This window comes from Felis catus, chromosome F1, assembly GCF_018350175.1.
Source record: "Felis catus isolate Fca126 chromosome F1, F.catus_Fca126_mat1.0, whole genome shotgun sequence".
Lineage (NCBI taxonomy): Eukaryota > Metazoa > Chordata > Mammalia > Carnivora > Felidae > Felis > Felis catus.
Genome location: NC_058384.1, coordinates 9646912 through 9669559, shown reverse-complemented (window position 1 = coordinate 9669559; position 22648 = coordinate 9646912). Strand labels below are relative to the sequence as shown.

Genomic DNA, 22648 nt, shown 5'->3' with positions numbered 1-22648 from the left:
GGGACCTCGTCCTCATCTCTGCCTCACTTCCCTCATCCGGTTGGTCACCAGGTCCCTCGGGTTACACCTCAAAATAACCTTGAATCGGTTTACTTTCCTCCGCCTGTATTGTGCTATCCTAGTCCCTGCTACCCTTGTCTCTCACCTTGGTTAATGCAACTATCTCCGACACTGGCTTTCCACCGCCACTCTTGGCTTGTTCTAATTTATTTTCACATCCACCTGGCCTCCCCTCATTCTTCTTACAAAAGAATTGAGTAGGCAAGTAGGGTTTTGAAATGTCATTTTCAAAACTAATAAGGATATGCGTCTATATATATGCCTACTGTATGTATACAGAGGATATGCAAATTTTAAACATCACTTCTCCCACAACTGAGCTGCTATCACCCTGGGGGTGGAATGTGGCAGCTGTTCCATCATCCATAAACAGCCTTACTTAGCTCATTAAGATAGGGTAGGAAAAACAAGGCTATATCCATGGGTATCTGCCTCGGAGACTTCTTCTGCAAGTTTTATAAGTTAGGCTTGGGGGTAAAGGAGAAATGAACTGAAAAGTAGCTGATTTCCAGTCAACTGGGTCAAACATATCAGCTCAACTACTTTAACAATAAGAATTTTTGTAGGTTGGCATCAAAATGAACATCCCAATATTCCCTCCCCGCCGGAACCAAAGTTGCCGAGGCTAATCCAGTCGAGGAGTTGAAGTATGAAGAGCCACAGCAAGGAAAGGACTTGGGCCAGACAGAGCTTGAAAAGATAAATAGATCCCCCATCCATGCTAAACTGAAACATCACTGGGGGGAAAAGTCATTTTCCAAAAAGGGCTGGACTTTGGCCAATGGTCCAGGACCTGTCTTTTTAAACTATCACCACACATCAGAGAGTTCTCGGATCTTCAGGCAAATTACAGATAAAGATCAACCTGACACCATTTTACTTGTTTTCATATAAGAAAAATTTGATGAATGCTTACGAATTTTCCCTCACAGAATTTGCTGTCTAGCAAAATGGGCATTGGGGGGTTTGTGAATGGAAATGAAACGAGTAAAGAAATACAAAGCAGTGTATGATAAGACTGCTCTCTGATGCAAGCTCAGAGAAGGAAAAGTCTCATCTGCTTGGAGGGATGAAGAGAGGTTTTCTGGTGTTCTAAATGCTCCTGAGCATATATGTGACACAGAGCCAGATTCTGCCAGGATGAGAGAACTTGTTTTCGTTCTAGTTTTAGTGTGCTACACAATCAAACTTACAGTTTTCAGTTGAAAAAAAGAAACACCTTTTTGCAGGGAGAATGGCCTAGCTTTTTAGCTACTGAAACCAAATAGATGATACGTCTAAAGTCTAAATGTCAATAATTCGTCCTCGTCCTTCTCGGCAAATCGGAGGGATTTAGATTTCTGAAGACATTAGCTGAAGTCAAGGCAGAAAGTATCTATTCTAGCGGAGTCTCTTTATAATGCCAGGATTGGAAGGTGAGACAACTGTCTTCATTTGAGGCTGTAAATAGTTACTGTAACTTTTCAGGGACATGATAACCTGTGCATACATCATCAAACCTGTCTCACAAGGAGGAGTGTGATTTGTTATAATGACACAGAAAACCATCTATGCTCTACTCCAAGTTGCAATTAACGGAGAGGTTTCCAACTGTTGCTCAGAGAGGCGGCCATCTCTCACCACCGGGGGACAGCTGGGACATTGTTCCATAAAGCAACACCTCCCCACCTCCACTTGATCTCAGTATGACTGAATGTTTACCGTAACAGTGCTTCACATATTTAAAACACCTGGCTGAAGCCATAGCTCGGGTAGGGTAGGCCCCTTCCCTAATGCCTATAGCACCTGCTAGTGTTCTCCTTTAAAAAATAACCATCAATAATGGCAGCAAAACTGACCTAAACCTTGCTGCTCCCTCAAGCCATCGTTCAAGTCCTCCCCTTCCTGGCCAAAACCCTCTGACCAACCAACCACATGGCTGCTTCTGCCTTACTCTGCAGTCCCTTGTCATATAGTTTCTATTCCTGATTTCTGTTCGTTCGTTTGTTCGTTCGTTCATTCACTCATTCATTCATACAAACACATGTTTCTAGGGTCTACAGTGTGCTAGGCTCTGTGCTTGTGCTGGAGATGCAGAGATAGAACCGGTCCTTGTCCTCAGGAAGTTTAGAATCTAGAGAGGGAAACTCTACAGGAAATACTCTTTCCAAGGAAATCATTACCCCCCGCACCACCCTCAGACTACCACCAATTCAGCTCAAACGTTTATTTTTTTTTTTTAATTTTTTTTTCAACGTTTTTATTTTTATTTTTGGGACAGAGAGAGACAGAGCATGAATGGGGGAGGGGCAGAGAGAGAGGGAGACACAGAATCGGAAACAGGCTCCAGGCTCCGAGCCATCAGCCCAGAGCCTGACGCGGGGCTCAAACTCACGGACCGCGAGATCGTGACCTGGCTGAAGTCGGACACTTAACCGACTGCGCCACCCAGGCGCCCCTCAAACGTTTATTAAGTGCCTACCAAGCACTGTTCTGGGCTTTACGCTGATCTAGAATAAGACTTCTTTTCCTTCGAAAATCTTTGGGAAGATGAGACATTTATACAAATAATTTGGAACAAACTAGAGCGTATTGAGGGTCCTAGTGAAACTTCCAAGTAAATGGTTTATAAGAGAGAAATGAGATGGAGAGAGAGAAGAAATAGAACTTTATAGCTATGAGAATCAGAGAAAGCTTTTGGGATGTGGTGCCATTTGAGCGGCCCCTGATAATTACAAGGAACTCAAAGAACTCTACCGATTAGGTCTTTGTTGTCCTCTTTTTTACCTTTTTAAATTTTTTCTATATCTGTCTTCCTTGTGAAGAGGAAGGTTGGGAAGATTTAAAGTTGGGGAAGTATTAGTTGCATTTTATACACATTAAAACCAGGTACTTGGTAGGTCATCATTTATTTGAGGCCCCTCAATAAACCAGCCACATGCCTACCAGTGCCCAGTTCCCTATTTCCTAGCCCTGTGTTTCATCCATCAGACATGACTGCCTCAGAACAGACATAGCAGTTCCGTGGGCTAATTGCATTTTAATTGAACTGTCTGTACTACTCTGTAAACGCCTCTGCAGAGATGGAAGGAAGAGTGTGTAGCTTGATAAATAAAATCATTCCTGCTAATAATTGCTTCTGCATAAGGATTACGGATCTAACCTCCAGGAGAAGGTGCCACTTAAAAGCGTGTGCTGAGAGTCATTAGTTTTGTTTTTTTTTTAAAGTGATTCCACAATTGGAGATGAATCTGAACTGCCCAGAATGTTCTCATATAGAAAATTGGTGCACCTGCAAATGGGTGTGGGGGCGTCCTTTCAGTTTTTGGTGCCAGGGCTGTGATCAGAGTGCTGCGGAATGCTATATTTTAATCTTGCATGGACATAGTTTGTGTGTGGGGCTTTGTCCACAGCCAGGGTAAGGTGACCAGAAAGCAGAAAGCGGAGTCCCCTCTGGAGGCACATGCGGTCATGTGGTTTCTTTATGGCATTCGCCCTGCTTTGGGAACAGAGGACGTTGGGGGGTGGGTCACTTTCTTCCATCCCGTTGTAGAGTCCTGACTGGCTAGAAGATAGGACGACGGCTCAGATCCTCCCACCCAGGGCACACCTACGAGCATTTCCTACTCTGGGCTTTCTCCTCTTGTCTTTCCTACTACCCCTGACTCCTAGGCTCCAGAGAGGCTTCAATCAGATAACATGGTTCCAGCCCTGGTGCTGCCAGTAATGCTTGAGCAAGTTATGAAATCCCTCTGAATCAGAGTTTTCTCAACCATAAAATGAGGCTACCGGAACTTCATTAGGGGTTGGGAGGAATGAACGTCCATTAAAGCATTTAGCACCGTACCTAAGCACATTTATAGTGCCCAATGAGTGTTGTCTCTTGCCATTATTGTTACATCCCCATCCCATTCCTTCCCTTCTCTTGTTTCCCTTATCTGTGACGATTAGACGTGCCTGTGTCTGGTCACCCTTGAGGCTGGTATTGGACTTGGCTGATACTTAAGTGATATGGGGCTTCAACAGCCTCTGTATCTGACAACATGAGTGATGGGAATGTAGGAGATGGTATTATCTCTCAGGCTTTAGTTTTGTTTCTTATTAAGCCCTGAAAATAACACCTGCTTGTAACCACATAGCGGCAGGTTGAATTTATCATGTCTAGAATATGGTATTCCCTTTCCTAAAAGGAAAATGTTAAAGAAATAAATGGAACCATACTTAGCAATCCGTGTGGTTTGCACCTTCCTTGGCCCAAACGTATATCATAGTCTCTAATCCCAGTTATGGAGTTTTTGCATCATCTCCCAGGACACTAGAGGCGTTCAGGCCACCTTTGTCAAGGTCCCTGATGTTGGGGTGTCTGTTTGATTTACATGTGCTCCTACCAAGTGAAGATGTGATCCCCAGATGGTATAGGATGATCTGTCTAGAAAGTGGTCTTTTTTTTTTAGTGTGAGTATACTTCCCTGAGCTTTGAGAAGATGATCTTTAAGTGGAGCTCTAGAAGGTCAGAAAGCAGGAAACAGAATTTAACAAGTGACCCAAAATACACTGTCATAGAACTTTGTTATTTACCTGCTGTTCCTCCGTTCCAGGGGCACCATCTGATAAAAGGGATCTCAGGTATGGTTCCATGAGTATAAATATAGATGACTATTTCTGGGTGACTTCAAAAAGAGTTGTTATAAGCGGGGACCATGTTTTTCGCTTGGTAAAATGGAGGCCCCCTCCTGCTTTTTCCAGCTCACCTTCCTGTCCTTTCCTTAACAGTTCGCAAAGGCTACCGGATCCAAGCGGACAAAGAGAGAGACTCCATGAAGGTCCTGTACTACGTCGAGAAGGAGCTGGCTCAGTTTGATCCGGCCAGACGGATGAGAGGCAGATGTGAGCATCTGTTAGTTCTGTGTGATCTGCGCGTCATGCGGGAGTTCAACGCTTGAAGGGGATTCGGGGGTTACCAAACCTGGGCAGCCCTGAGCTCTCAGGGTTAGAACTGGCAAGGGTGCCGGTGACATCCTGAGGACAGTAGCCTCAAGTACACACAAGGGAGAGAAAGGGCTTCTGGTGCGAGGAGTAGAGCAGACGTGTGTCCCTTGGCTTACGTTGTATCTCTCCATGGAGTAGCCAGCGCTGTTGGGCCTGTGCAGTCCTGGGGTTGGAAATACTCTATTCCAAGAGTCTCTCCCTGCTACTCTCTTTAAAACAGATTCAGAATAATGACAAAAGATGTGCGTTTTTTTCCCAGCACGAAAGCCCCCATCATTGAACAACGGTCCAGCTGCTGACTTGCTAGAGGGGGGCCTCGAGGAAAGTGAACGAGCAAGTCTGCCAAATGAATCTACAAAAAGGAGGCCTGACGGTCCTCTGAGATCCCCAGCAGCAGAGACCGAGGGGCTAGCAGAAAGGGTGTCCCTCTCGTCAAGAGAACCTTTAAATCACCGAGTTGCAGGGCCCCAACCTTAACTCACTCGCAGCCCGTTGGACGCTTGGCAGCCGACACGGCTGATTATTTGGCGTGGATTCCAAATTACCTTCCGTGATGAGGGGCGGCACAGGGCAGGTCTGACGTAGATTCGCTAATTATCAAAAGGGTGCTGGCGGGCCTGGTGGTAAGGTCACAACGTCTCTCTCTCTCTCTTTGAACCCTCCTTGCCTTGGAAGCAAGGAGAGACTCGATAGAATTGTTGGGGAAACAGTCCCAGACTAGAGGCACTTTATTCAGATTAAGGACAACATATTCCTCCCAGTTTGCAATGCTAAATTCATCCTGTCTGGGCTGCATCCTCCCACCGCAGGGACTATAAAAAGACAATCTCCAGATTGGAATGTCAGGAATGCAGATGTCACTGCACTTGACAAGTTAGTTGTAACGTGTTGTCATGGAGCCCTGTGAGGGGACACAGATAGGGATCAAGGAGAAGGAGCCTGGGAGGAAATGTGGATCTCACAGCTCAGAGAAAAAGTTAAAACCTGAGGTTAAGCTAAAAGGATGGGTGCCGGTTTAGGTGATGTCTCCTGCCTACCTGGATGGTCTTCGGGGACTGACAGATCATTAATGTCATGGAATCTTAGCATCTTAAAGATGGCTGAGGTCAATCTTTGCAGTGTACAGATGAGGAAACAGAAGCCCAGAGGGTTGAAGTGACCGGACCAGGATGAGAACCCAGCTCTTCTGATTCCCAGTCCTGTGCCCTTTACCCAAGAAATTTCTGAGCAAACTGGATGGCTCCGTGGCTGCCGCGGCTGTATCTGTTTAGAGATCACAGCCTTTTACCTCCTAGGACTTTAGTATGTTAGAGCTGAAGAGACTGCGGTTGTTGAATCCACCTCCCTCATTTAAAAAAAAAAAATTTGGGGGGCGCCTGGGTGGCTCAGTCGGTTAAGCGGCCGACTTCGGCTCAGGTCATGATCTTGCGGTCTGTGAGTTCGAGCCCCGCGTCAGGCTCTGTGCTGACCGCTCAGAGCCTGGAGCCTGTTTCAGATTCTGTGTCTCCCTCTCTCTGACCCTCCCCCGTTCATGCTCTGTCTCTCTCTGTCTCAAAAATAAATAAACGTTTAAAATAATTTTTTTCAAATAAAAAAAAATAAAAAATTTTTTTAAACATTTATTCATTTTTGAGAGACAGAGAGAGAGAGACAGAGCATGAGTGGGGGAGGGCAGAGAGAGAGAGGGAGACACAGCATATGAAGCAGGTTCAGGCTCGAAGCTGTCAGAGCACAGAGCCCGATGTGGGGCTCGAACTCACGAACCGCGAGATCATGACTTGAGCCGAAGTCGGACGCTTAACTGACTGAACCACCCAGGTGCTCCCATCTCCTTCCTTTTACAGAGAAGAAAAGGGAGGCAGAGAGGAAAAGTGCTAGAACTGGAACCGGGATTTCCTGGAACCTGCGGGTTGACATTACAATAATTGCACAGAGATGAAGTAGGAATATAGTTCACTTGACTTTGAGAGGTTCTGTTCCTGAAGAGCAGAGTAAACCCTGGGGTGGATCTGGGACATGGGACGGTCTTGAAGATCTCCTTATAAAACGGATCTCCTGGTTTCAGGCTGGGGCAAGATTCTGTAAGAACTGGGGATTTCAAGTTCATGAATATGCTAGCCAGGAAGATCCTTCTTCTTCTTGCCCCTTGTAAGTAGGGGGTTGCTCTTGGGATGTTTTTAGTCCAGGATCCTAGTGCAGTGATCTGTAGACAACAGCTACCAGGGCAAATATGTTCCACCTCCTGTTTTTGTAAAAAGGTTGTATTGGAACAGAGCCATGCCGGCTCACTTGTGTATTGACGGTGGCCACTTTTGTGCGACAATGGCAGGGTGAAGAGTTGTGACAACACGGCTTGCAAAACCTAAAATATTTGCTATCTGGCCCTTTAGAGACAAAGTCTGTCTTTCCTGTCCTAGAGTTACGTTGTTAGGTGTTCGTGAAGCAGGGACGTTGATGTGCATGCTCGATGCGGCAGAAATGTTAGAGCCGCAGACATCCTAGATGGTCCACCAGTATGAATGGTGAAACAGAGCTAGCCCTCGCTGTGTGGAGAAGTGGGAAAAGTCCATTATTCCCTGAAGTTTAAGGAAAGTTCTGAGCCAACAATGTGATCGTTCAGCAGTTTCACTTGATGCATTCTATAGTTCTCTTCTTTTTTTAATGTTTATTTATTATCGAGAGACAGAGACCAAGCATGGGCATGGGAGGGGCAGAGAGAGGGGGAGACACAGAATCCGAAGCAGGCTCCAGGCTTTGAGCTGTTAGCACAAAGCCCAACGCGGGGCTCGAACTCACAAACTGCCAAACTGCAAGATCATGACCTGAGCCGAAGTCGGACGATTTACCGACTGAGCCACCCAGGCTCCCCTGATAGTTCTCTTCTGTGCTGTTCCCAGGAGATTCGAATTCACTGAGATCATGAGAAAAGGAAGGTTCTAGATTGTTTAATCAGTAGTATCTGAGTTATTTTTCTTTAAAATGGGCACTAACTAGTCCATTCTCCTCAGAAAGAGGAAAAGGTTTAACAATTAGATTATAATCCAAAACCAACTGATTGCATGACCAAAATGAATGACATTTCCAGTAAGCCCAGATCTGGTAGAACAGGACAAGGACACTGTTTATGCAGTGGTGGGGAGGCCCTTCCTTTCCTCTATGGGTGGGACTCAGCAAAATTCTCTGCTCCTCCAAGGACTGTTGGGGGTAGGGAGGAGAAGTAGAGGGGAACCTGAGACACATATTTGTGCTGCCCACATCCTATCTTGGCTTACCTTTTGCTCAACAGCCAGGCCTTACACCTTGTAAATGTTGATTTTGATAATATTTTGAAGTTCTAACCAAAGGATTGTAGAAAACAAATGGATCCAGTTACATTAGAAATAGATTCGCTAGATGTGTTTTTTTAAGTAAAATGATATTCAATCCGTTTCGAAGTTCTATAAATAAATAGTTGGTTTTTTTTTTTTTTTTTTTTTTTTTCTTTCCAGACTGCGATTCTGGTCTTATTCACAAGTGCTTATGCAAAATGCTACTTAGGGCCCTTTAGGGAATGAGCAAACTGTGGCCATCCCCTCCTTAGAATTTTGTAGGAAGGGTACAAGTGGAAGCCCATAGACCATAGTGCAGCCCAATCCCCCTTTCCTTCCCACACCTCTACACAACTGTCCTAGCCACCCGTGGCTGCACACTCCTGGAATCCTCTTTAGGGAGGCAGAGAAGTCTTTGTAGGCCCTGGAAATGGACGTGGTGCCAACTGGGAAGGATATTCCAGGTTCCTGGATGAGTATCCAGAAAGGGAAAGAATGGATCCGAGGTATGCAGTCCCCCTGACCCTGTGGACTGTGCTCTGTGGTGAGGCGCACGGCTGCAGGAGGCTGGAATGGGGTTCCTCTAAAGCATGGGGCTGTCCCGGCTCTGAAGGCCCGTCTTGGGACTCAGGCAACAGTAGGGAAGATCCTGTGAACTGTGACTTCTCTTTTTGCCCCTTTTGGCTCCACATGCCTGGGATCGTCATGGCTTTCACCCAATTATACATGGAGAAAAACACTGGAACAAGGATGGTGATGCTCTAGGAGGAAACCAGCTGCAAAAGAGCCCAAGTTCTGGGAAGCCTGCCTTAGGTGGGGCAGTAACAACTGTTTTCCCATTCCACCAACAGAGAACGCGGGAAGCCTTCCTCCTGATAAGCAAGTGGGCTTTTGGGTGGAGCCAGTTCCCGCTGAGCTCGGAACACAAATCCCATGAGTTCAGGTCTATAACCAACCCTGGACAGGATTGAGGCCTTCGGGAGGGGGTCTCCCCAGAGCCTCGGTCTCAGCCCTTCACAGAGTTCCCACCCTAATACGTAGAAAGCTCTGTCATGTCTGGTTTTGTCCCTGCAGATAACAACACCATCTCGGAACTCAGCTCCCTGCACGAGGAGGACAGTAATTTCCGCCAGGCGTACCACCAGATGAGAAGCAAGCAGTTCCCTGTGTCGGGGGATTTGGAGAGCAATCCTGACTACTGGTCAGGTGTCATGGGAGGCAGCAGTGGGGCAAGCCGGGGACCCTCAGCCATGGAGTATAACAAAGAGGATCGGGAGAGCTTCAGGCACAGGTGAAGGTGGCTGCAGCAGGCAGCTTTGGTGCCGGGTGCTGGTGGCCGGAGCTCGGAGGCTGTTACTTTCTGACAGCATCTCTGTCTCCCCTTCTAGGTTGTCCTGCCACCTCTCTTTGGGCTATTGAACATCCCCTTCTCACATTAATTTTTTTATTAACTTTTTAAAAAGTCTTTATTCATTTTTGAAAGAAAGAGAGACAGAGCGTGAGCAGGGGTGGGGCAGAGAGAGAGGGAGACACAGAATCCGAAACGGGCTCTAGGCTCTGAGCTGGAGCCAAGCCGGACGCGGGTCTGGAACTCACAAACCGCGAGATCATGAGGCTGAAGGTGAAGTCGGCGGCTTAAGTGACGGAACCACTCAGGCGCGCCCCACCCCCTCACATTTATTAAGCAGGGGAACACTTAAGACACCATGTGTAGCAGTAATCATTCAAGGCCCTTTGAAATGGGCACCGTACTGAACCTTAATGCACCTTATGAACTACGTTTCCTTATTAACCTTATTGACATTTCCCTGCCTTTCTCATAATATTTTATCCTATAACCTCTAAAAATTCTCACCCATCACCCCCATCATTTGATCATTGTTACGTGAAAAGTAAGATGCCAAACACGTTATATATGCTGTTGTGTTTGATTCTCATAACTCTAAAAGGCAGATACTATTAATGTCCCCATTTTAAGTTGGGGCGGGGGGGGGTGCTGAGATTTGCAGATGTTGAGGAGCATGGTAGAGTCACCTGGCCAATGAATATGGGAGGCCAAGACGTGCACCCTGTTTTGTTGGGCCGCTTCCCACTGAATAGGACCAACACCATTCCCCTGTCCTTTATCTTGAAGGACACTAGACATGGTCTTTCTCTCAGACTGACCAACTGCAGGTAACTTGCAGAGATAAATTGACCCTGGGCTCTGAGGGAGGAAATGGGCTCTTTGTATATCACCAAATATTACAGGGTATTCTTGGGCTACAGCTGCGTGCATCCCAAGCCACCCCAACCCACGCTGGCTTTGAGGGTGTGAGGAGACATGTGGCTGTCAACCAGAAGTCACATAATGATCACAAGTCCCCACTGTGTGTTTCAACACCATATATATCACCATTTTTACCTACAACTCCGTCTTGATCCTTGGCACGAATTCAGGAGCTAGCCACGGCCGCCCTCGCTCTACTTTGAGAGTCCGGGGTGTCCGAGGTGTCCAAGGCCGCTCGGCCAGCCAGAGCGCATGGCGCTCTCGCGTCCCACTCAGACCCCCCCCCCCCCCCGCCGGGCCCCCGGAGGACGCGCAGACCCCGGGCTTAGGGCGCCAGGGCCGGCTGACCGTCGTCTCCTCTGCCCTCTGCCCTCAGCCAGCAGCGCTCCAAGTCCGAGATGCTGTCCCGGAAGAACTTCGCCGCCGGGGTGCCGGCCGTCTCCATGGACGAGCTGGCCGCCTTCGCCGACTCGTACGGCGCGCGCTCCCGCCGGGCCGACGGCGACAGCCACGAGGCGCGGGGCGGCGGCCGCTTCGAGCGCTCGGAGACGCACGCCCTCGGGGGCTTCTACCAGGACGACTCGCCCGAGGAGTACTACGGGCCGCGCAGCCGCAGCCGGGAGCCCCTGGGCGACGCGGGCCGCGCCTGGGCCCCCGGCACCCCGCGCCGGCGGCCCGACGACGCGCCCCTGCCGCGCCTGGTGAGCCGGACGCCGGGCACCGCGCCCAAGTACGAGCACGCGCCCCGCGCCGGCGGCCTGGAGCGCCAGGCGCGGCCCGAGGGCGCCAGCCGCGGCGGCAGCCTCGAGACCCCGTCCCGGCTGAGCGCGCAGCTCGGCCGTCGCAGCGCCTCCTACTACGCCTGGTCGCCGCCCGGCACCTACAAGGCGGCCTCGCCGCAGGGCGACGACGACGACTCGGCCGACGACGACGACGACGACGCGCTGCCGCCCTACAGCGAGCGCGAGCTGAGCCGAGGCCCGTCCTACCGCGGCCGCGACCTGCCCTACCACGGCAACTCGGAGAAGAAGCGGAAGAAGGAGCCCACCAAGAAAACTGTGAGGCCGAGCCTGGCGCTCCTCGTGCGGGGAGCCGTCGGGGGGGGGGGGGGGCGGGGGAGGGCAGGGCAGGGGGGCGGCTCGGGGAGGAGGGCCGGGAGCCGGGCCGCCGGCTTTGGGCACGCGGATGCCAGGCCGGGTTTTGCCCACCTCGCTCTGCCCCGGACCAGGTGAAGGCAGTAAGCAGGGGGCCCTGGAGAGTTGCCAAAAGCAGAAATTGCGGGGGTGCAGATGTAGCGGCTCAGATCCTTAAGAGCAGCTTTCAGAAGCGTGTGGCGTCAGGGATTCGAGAATCGTTACCACCGCAGACGTTTGGGGGGGGAGGGCTTCTGAGATCTGTGTGCAGAATGTGCGATGCACGCGTGTAGATGCGTTCCCCCCCCTCCCATCTCCCACCCCTTGCGGGGAGGGTTGCATAAACTTCCGGATGCGTTCACAGCCCAGAGCAGGTTAGTAGCTGCTGCCGTGTTTGAAGGACAGCTCACTTTCCTCCTTGACATTTTGTTGAATGTAAACTATAAATTGTGCTCTGTGTATGTGAAGGAAACCTTTCGGTCCCTGCCCGGTTAATTGTCTCTTTTGTAATTGGCCTTACATAGATTGTATTGTTTTCTCTCTAAATGCCAAGGGCAGCCCGGTCCGCCCCTCAGCCCCCAGATGTGAGCTCTGGAGGTCAGAGAATCGCCAGGGGACAGTCCCAAATGCCCACTCTTGGTTGTCAGAATGCCTCTGCCCCCTGTGCTCTGAAGACCACCCTGCCAGCCCAAGGGCTTACCCTCCCTCCTCAGTGACCCTGCTTCTTCCACCATTTTGTTTTTCATAACTCAAGGTGGACCTTTCCTTTAGTGTGCAGTATGGGGAGAGAATACGAATGGGAAAACGTTCTGGCATGACTCGTAGCCCCTCCAGAACAATTAAGTATCTTTCGTTGTTCTTTAAAGAGTAAAATGAGATGACCTGTGAGGTACCGTGAGCAGGGAATGAACTTTAAGGTTATGTCAGGTTTACGGTGCGCCGTCCGCACTAGCGGTTATGGGCCTGTAAACGTAGTTAGCCCTAAAGGGCTGGGAAGTCATTGTGTGGCCACGGAACTAAGTTCCGTCAGATGCGTGTTGGCTTCAGCACCAACTGAGGCTTAGGAACTACAGCCATAAGCCCGATGAAATGCCCTAAGAGTCAGGGTGCGCCGGGCTCTGAACAGTTAGGTTGTAGCCTCTGCCCAGGGGACCATCCGCTGTGTTGGGTTGGGGTTCTTTAACCATCGTGTGGCTTAACATTGGGCTCTTTCTGCTCTTTTCCAGAGTGACTTTCCAACCAGGATGTCCCTTGTGGTCTGATGTTTGTTTTCAAGCCGTCTCTCTGGGTGACTAGAAATCAGAAGCGGACTATGGAGACAAGACACAAATCCAAGAGCCAGCAGGCCCGGGACCTTCTCTGGACACCACCTTGGAAGATTTGACCTTTGCTTTGGCAAGGGATTGGGGGGGAGCGTCCTTTAAGGGGGGGGCTGATTCCAAACTTCAGCGTACATCTAACTGGTGTGAGAAACAAGATGACTACGTTGTGAGAACATTCCACGCACGGAGTGTCTCATCCACTGAGTTCATCCTGCCTGATGTCTTTCCTTAGCCAAACCGGGATTCCTTTTCCAGTTCTTAAAGGGAGTTAGCTCTGGACCGCCGATCCCTGGAAAACGCCTCCGCCTACGGTATGCTCTTCTATACTTCCTGTGCTGTGCTTAGAGACAGAAGAACTTATTACTACCATTAGAAGAAGGCCTGATACTGACAACAGAAGATAGCTTTAGGCAAAGTATACCTTTTACCCCCGTCTCCCAGTCACTAGTCAGTGACTATTGTTACGCTAAAATCAGAGGGCCTTTGGTGAGCTCAGTGACAGTGACCTGCTGGACGATCACAGAAATGACTTCAACTTGCCGTTCCGAATGACATGCCTTGAGTGGCTGCGACAAAACAAAAGAGTATACGTTTTTGAAGAGCTGTACAAGGGGTATTTCTTTTTCCACTCTGAGAACATAAACTGCTTTTTCTCCTTCTGCTGTGCACAGTGACATCTGAGTCTCGGACATTAAGGGCTCTCCTCACCCTCCTTCTCCGGGACTTTTCACATGGCGGTGCCACCCACAGAGCCCCACCTCCCTCTGCATCCTGATTCACTTGTCATCAGGTGCCTTTTGATAAACGCTTAAAATACACACATGAAAGAGAAGGGGAAGGGGAAGAAAAAGGACAAAGCAGTAAGTAGAGAGGAATGAAAAAGAATATACGATCTCATCATGTTTTGGATGTGGGCCATGTCCCCTACAGATTCCACGTGATCTTCTCTGGTTTTGTACTTCATTTACCGTGAGTTGTTTCTGCCATCCCAGCCCTGCCCTTCCAGGACACCGGAGATGGTGGAGTGTGCAACTCTTCGCCTCGTCAGATTGCTACTCTAGATGCTTTGGGAAACGAGTGATCCGGCTCTCTCAGGAAGCAACACTTCCTATTCCCACCCTTGCCTAAATGACAGATTTTGCCTAAATCCCAAAGCTAGATATCTCTGGATGTTGTAATTTGTGTAGATTGCAACAAAACAAAACAAAAACGGCCATAAATTCTTCCCTTCTCATCAAGAGGTGCGGCCTGTTTCTCTACCCCTTACATCTGGGATTGGCCACGTGATTTGATTTGGCCGGTGGCCCAAAACAAATGTAACACAAGCAGAGACTTGGAAAAATTTTTGTGCATGGGGCCTGTTTTCTCCTGCTGCTCTTGGAAACCCTGCAGTTGCCACTAGGTGCACAAGCCTGGGCTGTCCTGCTGCATGATGAGAAAAAAAGGCCTGGTCCCCCTGCCACCCTGACAGCCCATCAAGTCTCAGCTGATCGCAGACACCGGCGTGAGCCAGCCGCGACCAACAGAAGAACTGCCTCGCTGAGCCCAGCCCAAGTTGCTGATTCCTGCTCAAGGCTGAGAAGTTGGTGCACCTGTTACATGTTCCTTTCTCTTCGAGGAAAAGCTATTTCTTCTTGTCTGGGTGTTCTTCATCCCTGACTCCATCTAACCTAGGCGTCTCACAGTCTCCACTTTCTTTGGCAAACGTTTGTCAAAGCTTTTCACCCCACACCATTGTGGTGGGACACAGGGTTGGGTCAGATCCCCGGAGGACAATGATACCTGGCCTCCCAGCAGTGGTAAATTTTTTTTATCTTTGAATCCCCGGGCAACCTACGAAGATTTCTTCTTCAGCAACTCCTTGGTCTTCTCCAGAGCCACCTGATTGGAGCTGGGCCCTATTCTCAGAGTACCATTCCACTGGTATCCATTTACTTCGTGACGTGTCCAAAACAGTCCTGCGTGTGCAGTGAAATAAAGAAGTGGCTGGTGGTGAGGGTCAGAGGATGAGTTGATATCACTGCTTGGAGGAGAACTGGCCCACCAAGCGACTTTGCAGTGGCTTCGGCCTGTCTGAGAGGAACCAGGGACGGTTCAGCCCAGCGCTGGCACTTCCAAGGGTGGGGGACACAAGCCATAACCCTGGTGCTGAGTTTTAGACTTGCTGGTGTGTCCCTGGCCTCTAAGAGCCTAGGTCTAGTCTGTTTGTTTTGGCCCCAGTTCAGACGGAGAAGATGATTAAACATCATCATTTCTTAGTCACCAGCTTTGGATTTCAACTTGCTCAGGCAATTCTAGAGAATATTGGGTAGCTGTAGTAGCTATTATCTCTTTATACTGAGCACTGTGTCAGGCTTCTCTCCACCAAAGAGCCCCATAGCACCAGCTGCAGAGACCAAACATATTGCTTTTGTTAGCCGAGGGCATGTATGATTTTGGTGAAGGTTAGGGGAGTCGTGGAAAAGAATTATTAAAATTGGAAACCTGCAGTTCCAAAGACGACAAAACTACAGACAGACAACACAATAAAAAACACAAAGATGACAGGCTACCGAAATAACCTGGGGAGATAGGACCAGGTTGTCCCCTGTAGGGCTGCATAAATCACTGAAATTTCCAGGCCTTCGGCCAGGAGAGAACACCTGCTTCTGGGTATGGGGACGCAGACAGGGTTGACTGCACAAGTGAAGGTAAAGCTGGCCATCCTCGGCACCCCGGCTTTTCTCAGTGGGTCCTTTTGTTTCTTCCCTGAGTAGTGTTTCCCACATAGGATGGACTTAACACACATTAGCTTCCTTCCTAGGTTCCATTGGGTACAAAATAAGTCTTGTGGAAGACATGGTCTCTGTCCACTGGGACGCTGCAATTGAACAGGCGAAATAAGACATGCCCAAGAAAGAATTAGGAGATTTTATGCATATAATGTGAAATATTGCTATGGATAAATTATAACAAACCCAGAGAATTAAAGTTTTTAAATTTAAATGGGTATATTTTGATATTTAAATGTTGTGTGTGTGTGTGTGTGTGTCCATCCATTGTATTTAAAGATATGCTCAGTGTCCTGAAAAGCCAGTGTTAAAAAAGTCTGACCGCAAGAGGTGAATTCGGATGGGGGAGGGGGGAGTACAAGGCCGAGGGCCCAGTGGGTTGATGGAGGAGCTGCTGTGTTTGCCTGTGAGTCACAGCTGAGTCAGGGATGTGTTGGATAAGGGGGCGTGGATGCAGGTGGCAGGAGGTATCCCCCAGGACTGCTTCTTTAGGTCCTGCGTAGACTCACCAGGAAGCCCGGGATGCTTGCGGTGGCCCCGGTGGTACATGTCAGCTGTCCCGCCCGGGCGTGCTCCCGGGGGAGCTCTGCGTCTCCTTATCCAGGGGCTCCATTCCGCAGCCGTGTTGCTGGCCACCATCACCCGCCCGGAGCAAGTCTGGCGGAGATAACGGGCCTCTCCTCTCCCTTCCCGAGACCGTCCCTCTGCACCTGGCACAGGACTGTGCAGAGTGGGGGTGGGAAGAGGCTGCCACTGGAGCCCGAGGCGCTCCGTGCTGAAAACAGCCACGTCGGTAAATAGTTCTAAATAGTCTGAAAGACTTCACGTAGGCAATCTGATTAGACGTCAGGCAGCCTTTTCGGGAGGCCGAAGTCACAGACACTGCTGTAATCCTTTGTGGCTGGAGAAACGAACTGTCGCTGCCATTAGTGAAATCACAAATCTGATTCAGCCTTTAGACTCCAAGCCGTTGCTGCTGGGTCAGTGTTTCCCCAAATGGCCTAACCATACAAATTACTTGATTGCTGTTAAACATGTAGTGTTGGGCCCTGTCTTGGAGATTTATTGGGTGGGTCTGCAGCGAGGACTTGTTCTTTTAACGTACGTTTCAGAAGAGTCCTGTGATCAGACGCGTTTGGAAAATGCTGCACTAGATCGTAACTAAGGTGCACCCCAGTCTCGAGGCCTCCTTGGGCTTTGAAATTTTTGCTTAAACATCTTGGGGAGGTCCCTTTTACTCCCTCGGGGCTGGCAGTGGTGAAGCACCCAGCAATCTGGCTGCCACGGTGGTAACTGACTCGCCAGGGTCCAGGGGTAGGAGAACTGTCTGAGGCAGAGAGAAAGGAAAGCTAGGCGCACTCCCAAGAACCTGTTCTAGATGTTTCTAATCCTGGAAAAGTGATCTGTTGTGACAATCCCAGATCTGACAACAAGAATTACAGGTAATTTTCTCATTCCCTTGATGTCACTCCGAGCAAAACTTAGATCGTGAATAGAAAGGAAAAAGACCATTGGGAAACGGCAAATCATTTTTTGAAGCATGCAAATTGCCAGCCTGGCTGTGGTCAACACCCACTGCCACCTTAAGGCCCAAAGTGGGATGGATGGGCAGGAATAACAAAATCTACATTACCCTTCCAAGGTCAGATTTAGATGATGCTAGAATCTTGCAAGAGTTGAAACTGATTTATAGGATGTAGAGATCCAAATTCACCAAAATAGGGCCTCAGGGACTTAAAGTCCTAGAGAAAAAAAGTGCCTAGTTTTTTGTGGGTTTTTTTTTTTTTTTTTTTTTCCTGCCAGGATCCTACCTCCTAGTCACCTGGGAAGCTGATCCACAGAGCTTGAAGTGAGGGGCTTTTGCCACCAGAGTGGAACAGAGATAATGCTGAGCTGCTTTAAGCGGCAGCCTGAGTTTTGGCATTGCCTGAGGGAGATAAGAAGGTTAATAGTAATGGTATTTGTGTTATTTTTGTGGCGTATTACTGTTTGCAGAGCACTTTCACATGCATTCTATCCTTTGATCCTTAGGACACCCTCCTGCCTTGCAGGGAGGGAGGGTGGATGTCGTGACCTCATCAAACAGAATGTAAAGCCGAGGTTGAGAAAAACTAAGTGATTTGCCTATAGTCCAAAGGCTTTTAAAGTCATCGAGCCAGGCCCTCTGTCTTGGATTCTTCCTGGGCAATTCCTACAACACCTGCAGGACGGGGATCCGGCTGGTTTGCACCCGGTGCAGAGTCCTGGACCCCGTGCCCACCCACACGCCGCCGGTGGGGCAAGGCTGCGAAGCCGGCCACTGGGGCTGCCCCGCGTCGCCCCTCAAATGTGGCTCTGCGTGGAGCCAGCCTCCCTCCACGATGGTTTCTTTTTCATCAGCCGTGCTGTTGGGGGTGGGGGATGGGGGGGGGAAAGGACGTGACAAAAAAGGCAGTTGAGATTTCAGAACCCTTCCTGAAAAGGAATTTCTGAGCCAAACTAGAAATTCATCTCGACTCGGAATTCTGGGGCTTGGGGGCAACCTGCTTAGGCGTGAAGTATCTGGCACTGTCACTCTATCTCGGGGATTTTAGGTGACACTAAGAGGGACTCGAGGTAGGAGACGATGCAGCTGTTTAGTTAGAAGTTTCGTCAGGGTTTCTCGCTGGGGCTGGACACGCGCCCGTGTGGTCCGGCCCCTCTCTTCTGGGAAAGCGAAAAGAGGCACCAATAACTTCGCTCTTACCTTGGCTGTAAAGGCAAAGCCACTTTATTAACAAAGGCATTAGACACTACCCCGCGAGAGTTTTCCTTGTGGGACCGCGCAAGAGGAATCGAAGGAACGACAGGGCCGAGGGGTCCGAAATCTGTTTCATGGGAGTCACGTGCCTGGCTATCTTGTGCCTTGTCTGTGGCATCAAAACTAAACTGTTGTTGTATCGCTGTTGCCCGTGATTTTTTTCTCGGTGTCAAACATACAAAGTGAATTTGGTTGTAATGTTTTAATCTAAATAAAGTGTTTCGCCTACGTTTGTTATCAAGAACTCGTAATTAATACCTATGTCTGATCGTGATCTGACGTTAAAAGACCTCAGCAGGAAAGAAAAGATCACATAGGACTGCCTCGGGTTGTTGTAAGGACCGTAACAGAGGGGTTAAGGACTGTTAACAGAAGGCCGCGGGACCGCAGGGGAGTCAAGTGTTAGCAGCAGAAGGATGTTGTCACAGACTGTCACAAGCTATGGGCTCCATAGCTTCTGTTGTCACTCTCCCTGCTCTCCGCAGGCCTACATTCGGGAGGAGATAAGGGGTAGGAAAGACGGCAGGACAATGTGATGGTAACTGGCTCCTTTTCAAAGAGGGCACGAAATGGCACTTGGGGAAGGGAGGGGAAAAAAAAGCTATTTGTGGGAGAATGTTTTAAGTTCTAAAGAGATCTGAAAAATTCCAGAGATCTGAAACATATTTTTTTTACTAAAAAACAAAATTTTTTTTTAATGTTTGTTTATTTTTGAGAGGGACAGAGCACAAGAGTGGGAGGTTGCAGAGAGAGGGAGACACAGACTCCGAAGCAGGCTCCAGGCTCCAAGCCGTCAGCACAGAGCCTGATGCGGGGCTCGAACTCACGAACCGCGAGACCATGAGCCGAGCCGAAGTCAGATGCTCAACCAACTGAGCCACCCAGGTGCCCCTAGATCTGAAAAATAATTAAGAGAAGGCCACTGAAAACCTTTGTTGGCGGAAGAAGGGATCAGTACCTCAGGGGTGTAGTAATCCTCTTCTTGGCTAGGCCTTCTCAAGGGAGTCTCAGATTCTAGGGTCCTGGTTGAATGGAAAACCTGTCATTTCTTGAAGTATCTGGACTCAATCCTCTCAGTAGTCAACTTAAAAATGTTCCCATGTTGGGGCGCCTGGGTGGCTCAGTCCATTGAGCATCCAACTTCGGCTCAGGTCATGATCTCACGGTTCGTGGGTTCAAACCCCACATTGGGCTCTGTGCTGACATGTCAGAGCCTGGAGCCTGCTTTGGATTCTGTGTCCCCCTCTCCCTCTGCCCCTCCCCCACTCATGTTCTGTCTCTCTCTGTCTCTCAAAAGTGAATACAGATTAAAAAAAAGAAAAAGTTCCCAGGTAGATTTAACTTAAAGATAGACCCCAAAACAATTTAACTCTGATTATCCCCTCTGGACTTACTGCTGTTTTGTGCATTGTTTTATTTATCTTGATTGGCCAGCTTTATAAAATATTGTGTTTAGAAAAATAAAATATTGGTTTATAAAACGTTTGTTTAGAATCATCCACATTTTTTTCTACGCCTTTTCTTTCTGCATTTCAGACCTTCTTTAGAAATCTTTTCCCTTCTTTCTTTTTTAAAATTAATTTATTTTGAGAGAGAGAGAGAGAGAGAGAGAGAGAGAGAGAGAGAGAGAATATCCCAGACAGGCTCCGTGCTGTCAGTGTGGGGCCCATGATGCGGGGCTCTATCTCAGGAACCTGGAGATCATGACCTGAGCTGAATCAGTTACTTAACAGACTGAGCTGAGCCACTCAGGCGCCCCTCCCTTCTTTCTGAAAGAAGTTTTCTCTAGTGATGGTCTATTGGTAGGATACTCTATCAGTTTTTAAGTCTTTACTTCACGTTCTTAGGAGATAATTTCACTGAGTATACAATTTTAGTTATATTTTTTAATATGAAATTTATTGTCAAATTGGTTTCCATACAACACCCAGTGCTCATCCCAACAGGTGACCTCCTCAATACCCATCACCCATCCTCCCCTCCCTCCCACCCCCCATCAACCCTCAGTTTGTTCTCAGTTTTTAAGAGTCTCTTATGGTTTGCCTCCTTCCCTCTCTGTAACTTTCTTTTCCCCCTTCCTCTTCCCTTCCCCCATGGTCTTCTGTTAAGTTTCTCAGGATCCACCTAAGAGTGAAAACATATGGTATCTGTCTTTCTCTGCCTGGCTTATTTCACTTAGCATAACACTCTCCAGTTCCATCCACGTTGCTACAAAAGGCCATATTTCATTCTTTCTCATTGCCAAGTAGTATTCCATTGTGTATATAAACCACAATTTCTTTATTCATTCATCAGTTGATGGACATTTAGGCTCTCTGACCTCAGCTGCAGCAATTTCTTACTTGACACATCTCCAAAGGCAAGGGAATTAAAAGCAAAAATGAACTATTGGACCTCATGAATAAAAAGCTTCTGCACTGCAAAGGAAACGATCAACAAAACTAAAAGGCAACCAACGGAATGGGAAAAGATCTTTGCAAATGACGTATCAGACAAAGGGCTAGTATCCAAAATCTATAAAGAACTCACCAAACTCCACCCCCGAAAAACAATCCAGTGAAGAAATGGGAAGAAAACATGACTAGACACTTCTCTAAAGAAGACATCCAGATGGCCAACAGGCACATGAAAAGATGCTCAATGTCACTCCTCATCAGGGAAATACAAATCAAAACCACACTCAGATATCACCTCACGCCAGTCAGAGTGGCTAAAATGAACAAATCAGGAGACGATAGATGCTGAAGAGGATGTGGAGAAACGGGAACCCTCTTGCACGGTTGGTGGGAATGCAAATTGGTGCAGCCGCTCTGGAAAACAGTGTGGAGGTTCCTCAAAAATTAAAAATAGATCTACCCTATGACCCAGCAATAGCACTGCTAAGAATTTACCCAAGGGATACAGGAGTGCTGATGCATAGGGGCACTTGTACCCCAATGTTTATAGCAGCACTTTCAACAATAGCCAAATTATGGAAAGAGCCTAAATGTCCATCAACTGATGAATGGATACAATTTTAGATTAATAGTTATTTTCCCTCAGCACGCTGAAGATATTATTCTATTCCCTTCTGGCTTTTATTGCTGCTTGTAAGTCAGTTACCAATCTAATTATCCTTCCTTTGTAAGTAATCTGTCTTGTCTCCCTGGCTGTTTTTAAGATTATCTTTTTGTCTCTAACATTCTTTGGTTTAATTAACATGGTGTTGGGGTGCCTGGCTGGCTCAGTCAGTTAAGCGTCAGACTCTTGATTTCAGTTCAGGTCATGATCCCATAGGTCGTGATCAACATGGAGCCTGACACGGGGCTTGATCCCACAAACTGTAAGATCATCACCTGAGCTGAAATCAAGAGTCAGATGCTTAACCAACTGAGCCACCCAGGTGCCCCTAAATTTTGCATTTCTAAAAGCTTAGTTCTTTTTCAAATTTGCATAGCCATCGTTGGCACTGTCTTGCTCCTTATTCTTGTAGACAATTCTTAGATCTAATTTTATACCTTATACCCAGTAATTCTATCTTCAGTCTTTATAGGTCTCATTTTGAAGTTTGTTACTTCTGCTAACGCTCACTTATGAGTGTCATCATGTTTGGTAGAATGCCATAGTGCATCGGTGGCAGTCGAGAAAGACCTTTCTTGCTCCTTGCCTGCCCTCCCTCTCTCCATAATGACTCTACATACACACAGTAACTGTGAAGGGTCCAAGAGAAATGGGTAATTGAGTGAAGAGGGAATGGAGTGCTAAGTGGGATAAATCTAGAAGGTACATGCATTTCTCTTTAATGCAAGCTTCTAGACTAAAGTGAGCCTAAGATAAAAGAGAGCAAGAAGCTTTAACTTTACATATTGTTAGTAGTTCGATCACTCTAAGAGAATTTCTATTTCAGTTATAGAAATAAGTCTATTTGGGGGTTAAAAGTGAACAAAAGGCCGTTTATTAGTCAAGAGCGACCAAAGAAAGTTTGGATCTAGATTTCATTCAAGAAGCAAGGAAGGATTAGATCCATATGATGGATTATAATTAAGCAGTTGTGGGGAA

At 48.1% G+C, this 22648-nt stretch overlaps 1 protein-coding gene across 10 annotated transcripts in view; it reads left to right on the top strand.

Annotated features, from left to right (window-relative positions):
• Positions 1 to 18838, top strand: part of ILDR2 (immunoglobulin like domain containing receptor 2) — a 69921-nt gene extending 51083 nt beyond the window's left edge. For 8 of the 10 annotated variants that reach the window (XM_045049430.1, XM_023248048.2, XM_045049434.1 and 5 more), the window contains 4 exons: positions 4813 to 4926; positions 9411 to 9627; positions 10982 to 11663; positions 12965 to 14269. In XM_045049430.1, coding sequence (XP_044905365.1) covers positions 4813 to 4926; positions 9411 to 9627; positions 10982 to 11663; positions 12965 to 13000 — 1049 coding nt within the window. In that variant the 3' untranslated portion in view covers positions 13001 to 14269. Of the gene's footprint in view, positions 1 to 4812; positions 4927 to 9410; positions 9628 to 10981; positions 11664 to 12964 lie in introns of all 10 variants that reach the window. The other 2 variants (XM_045049435.1, XM_045049436.1) reach the window with 1 other exon arrangement.
• Positions 18839 to 22648: the final 3810 nt, after the last annotated feature.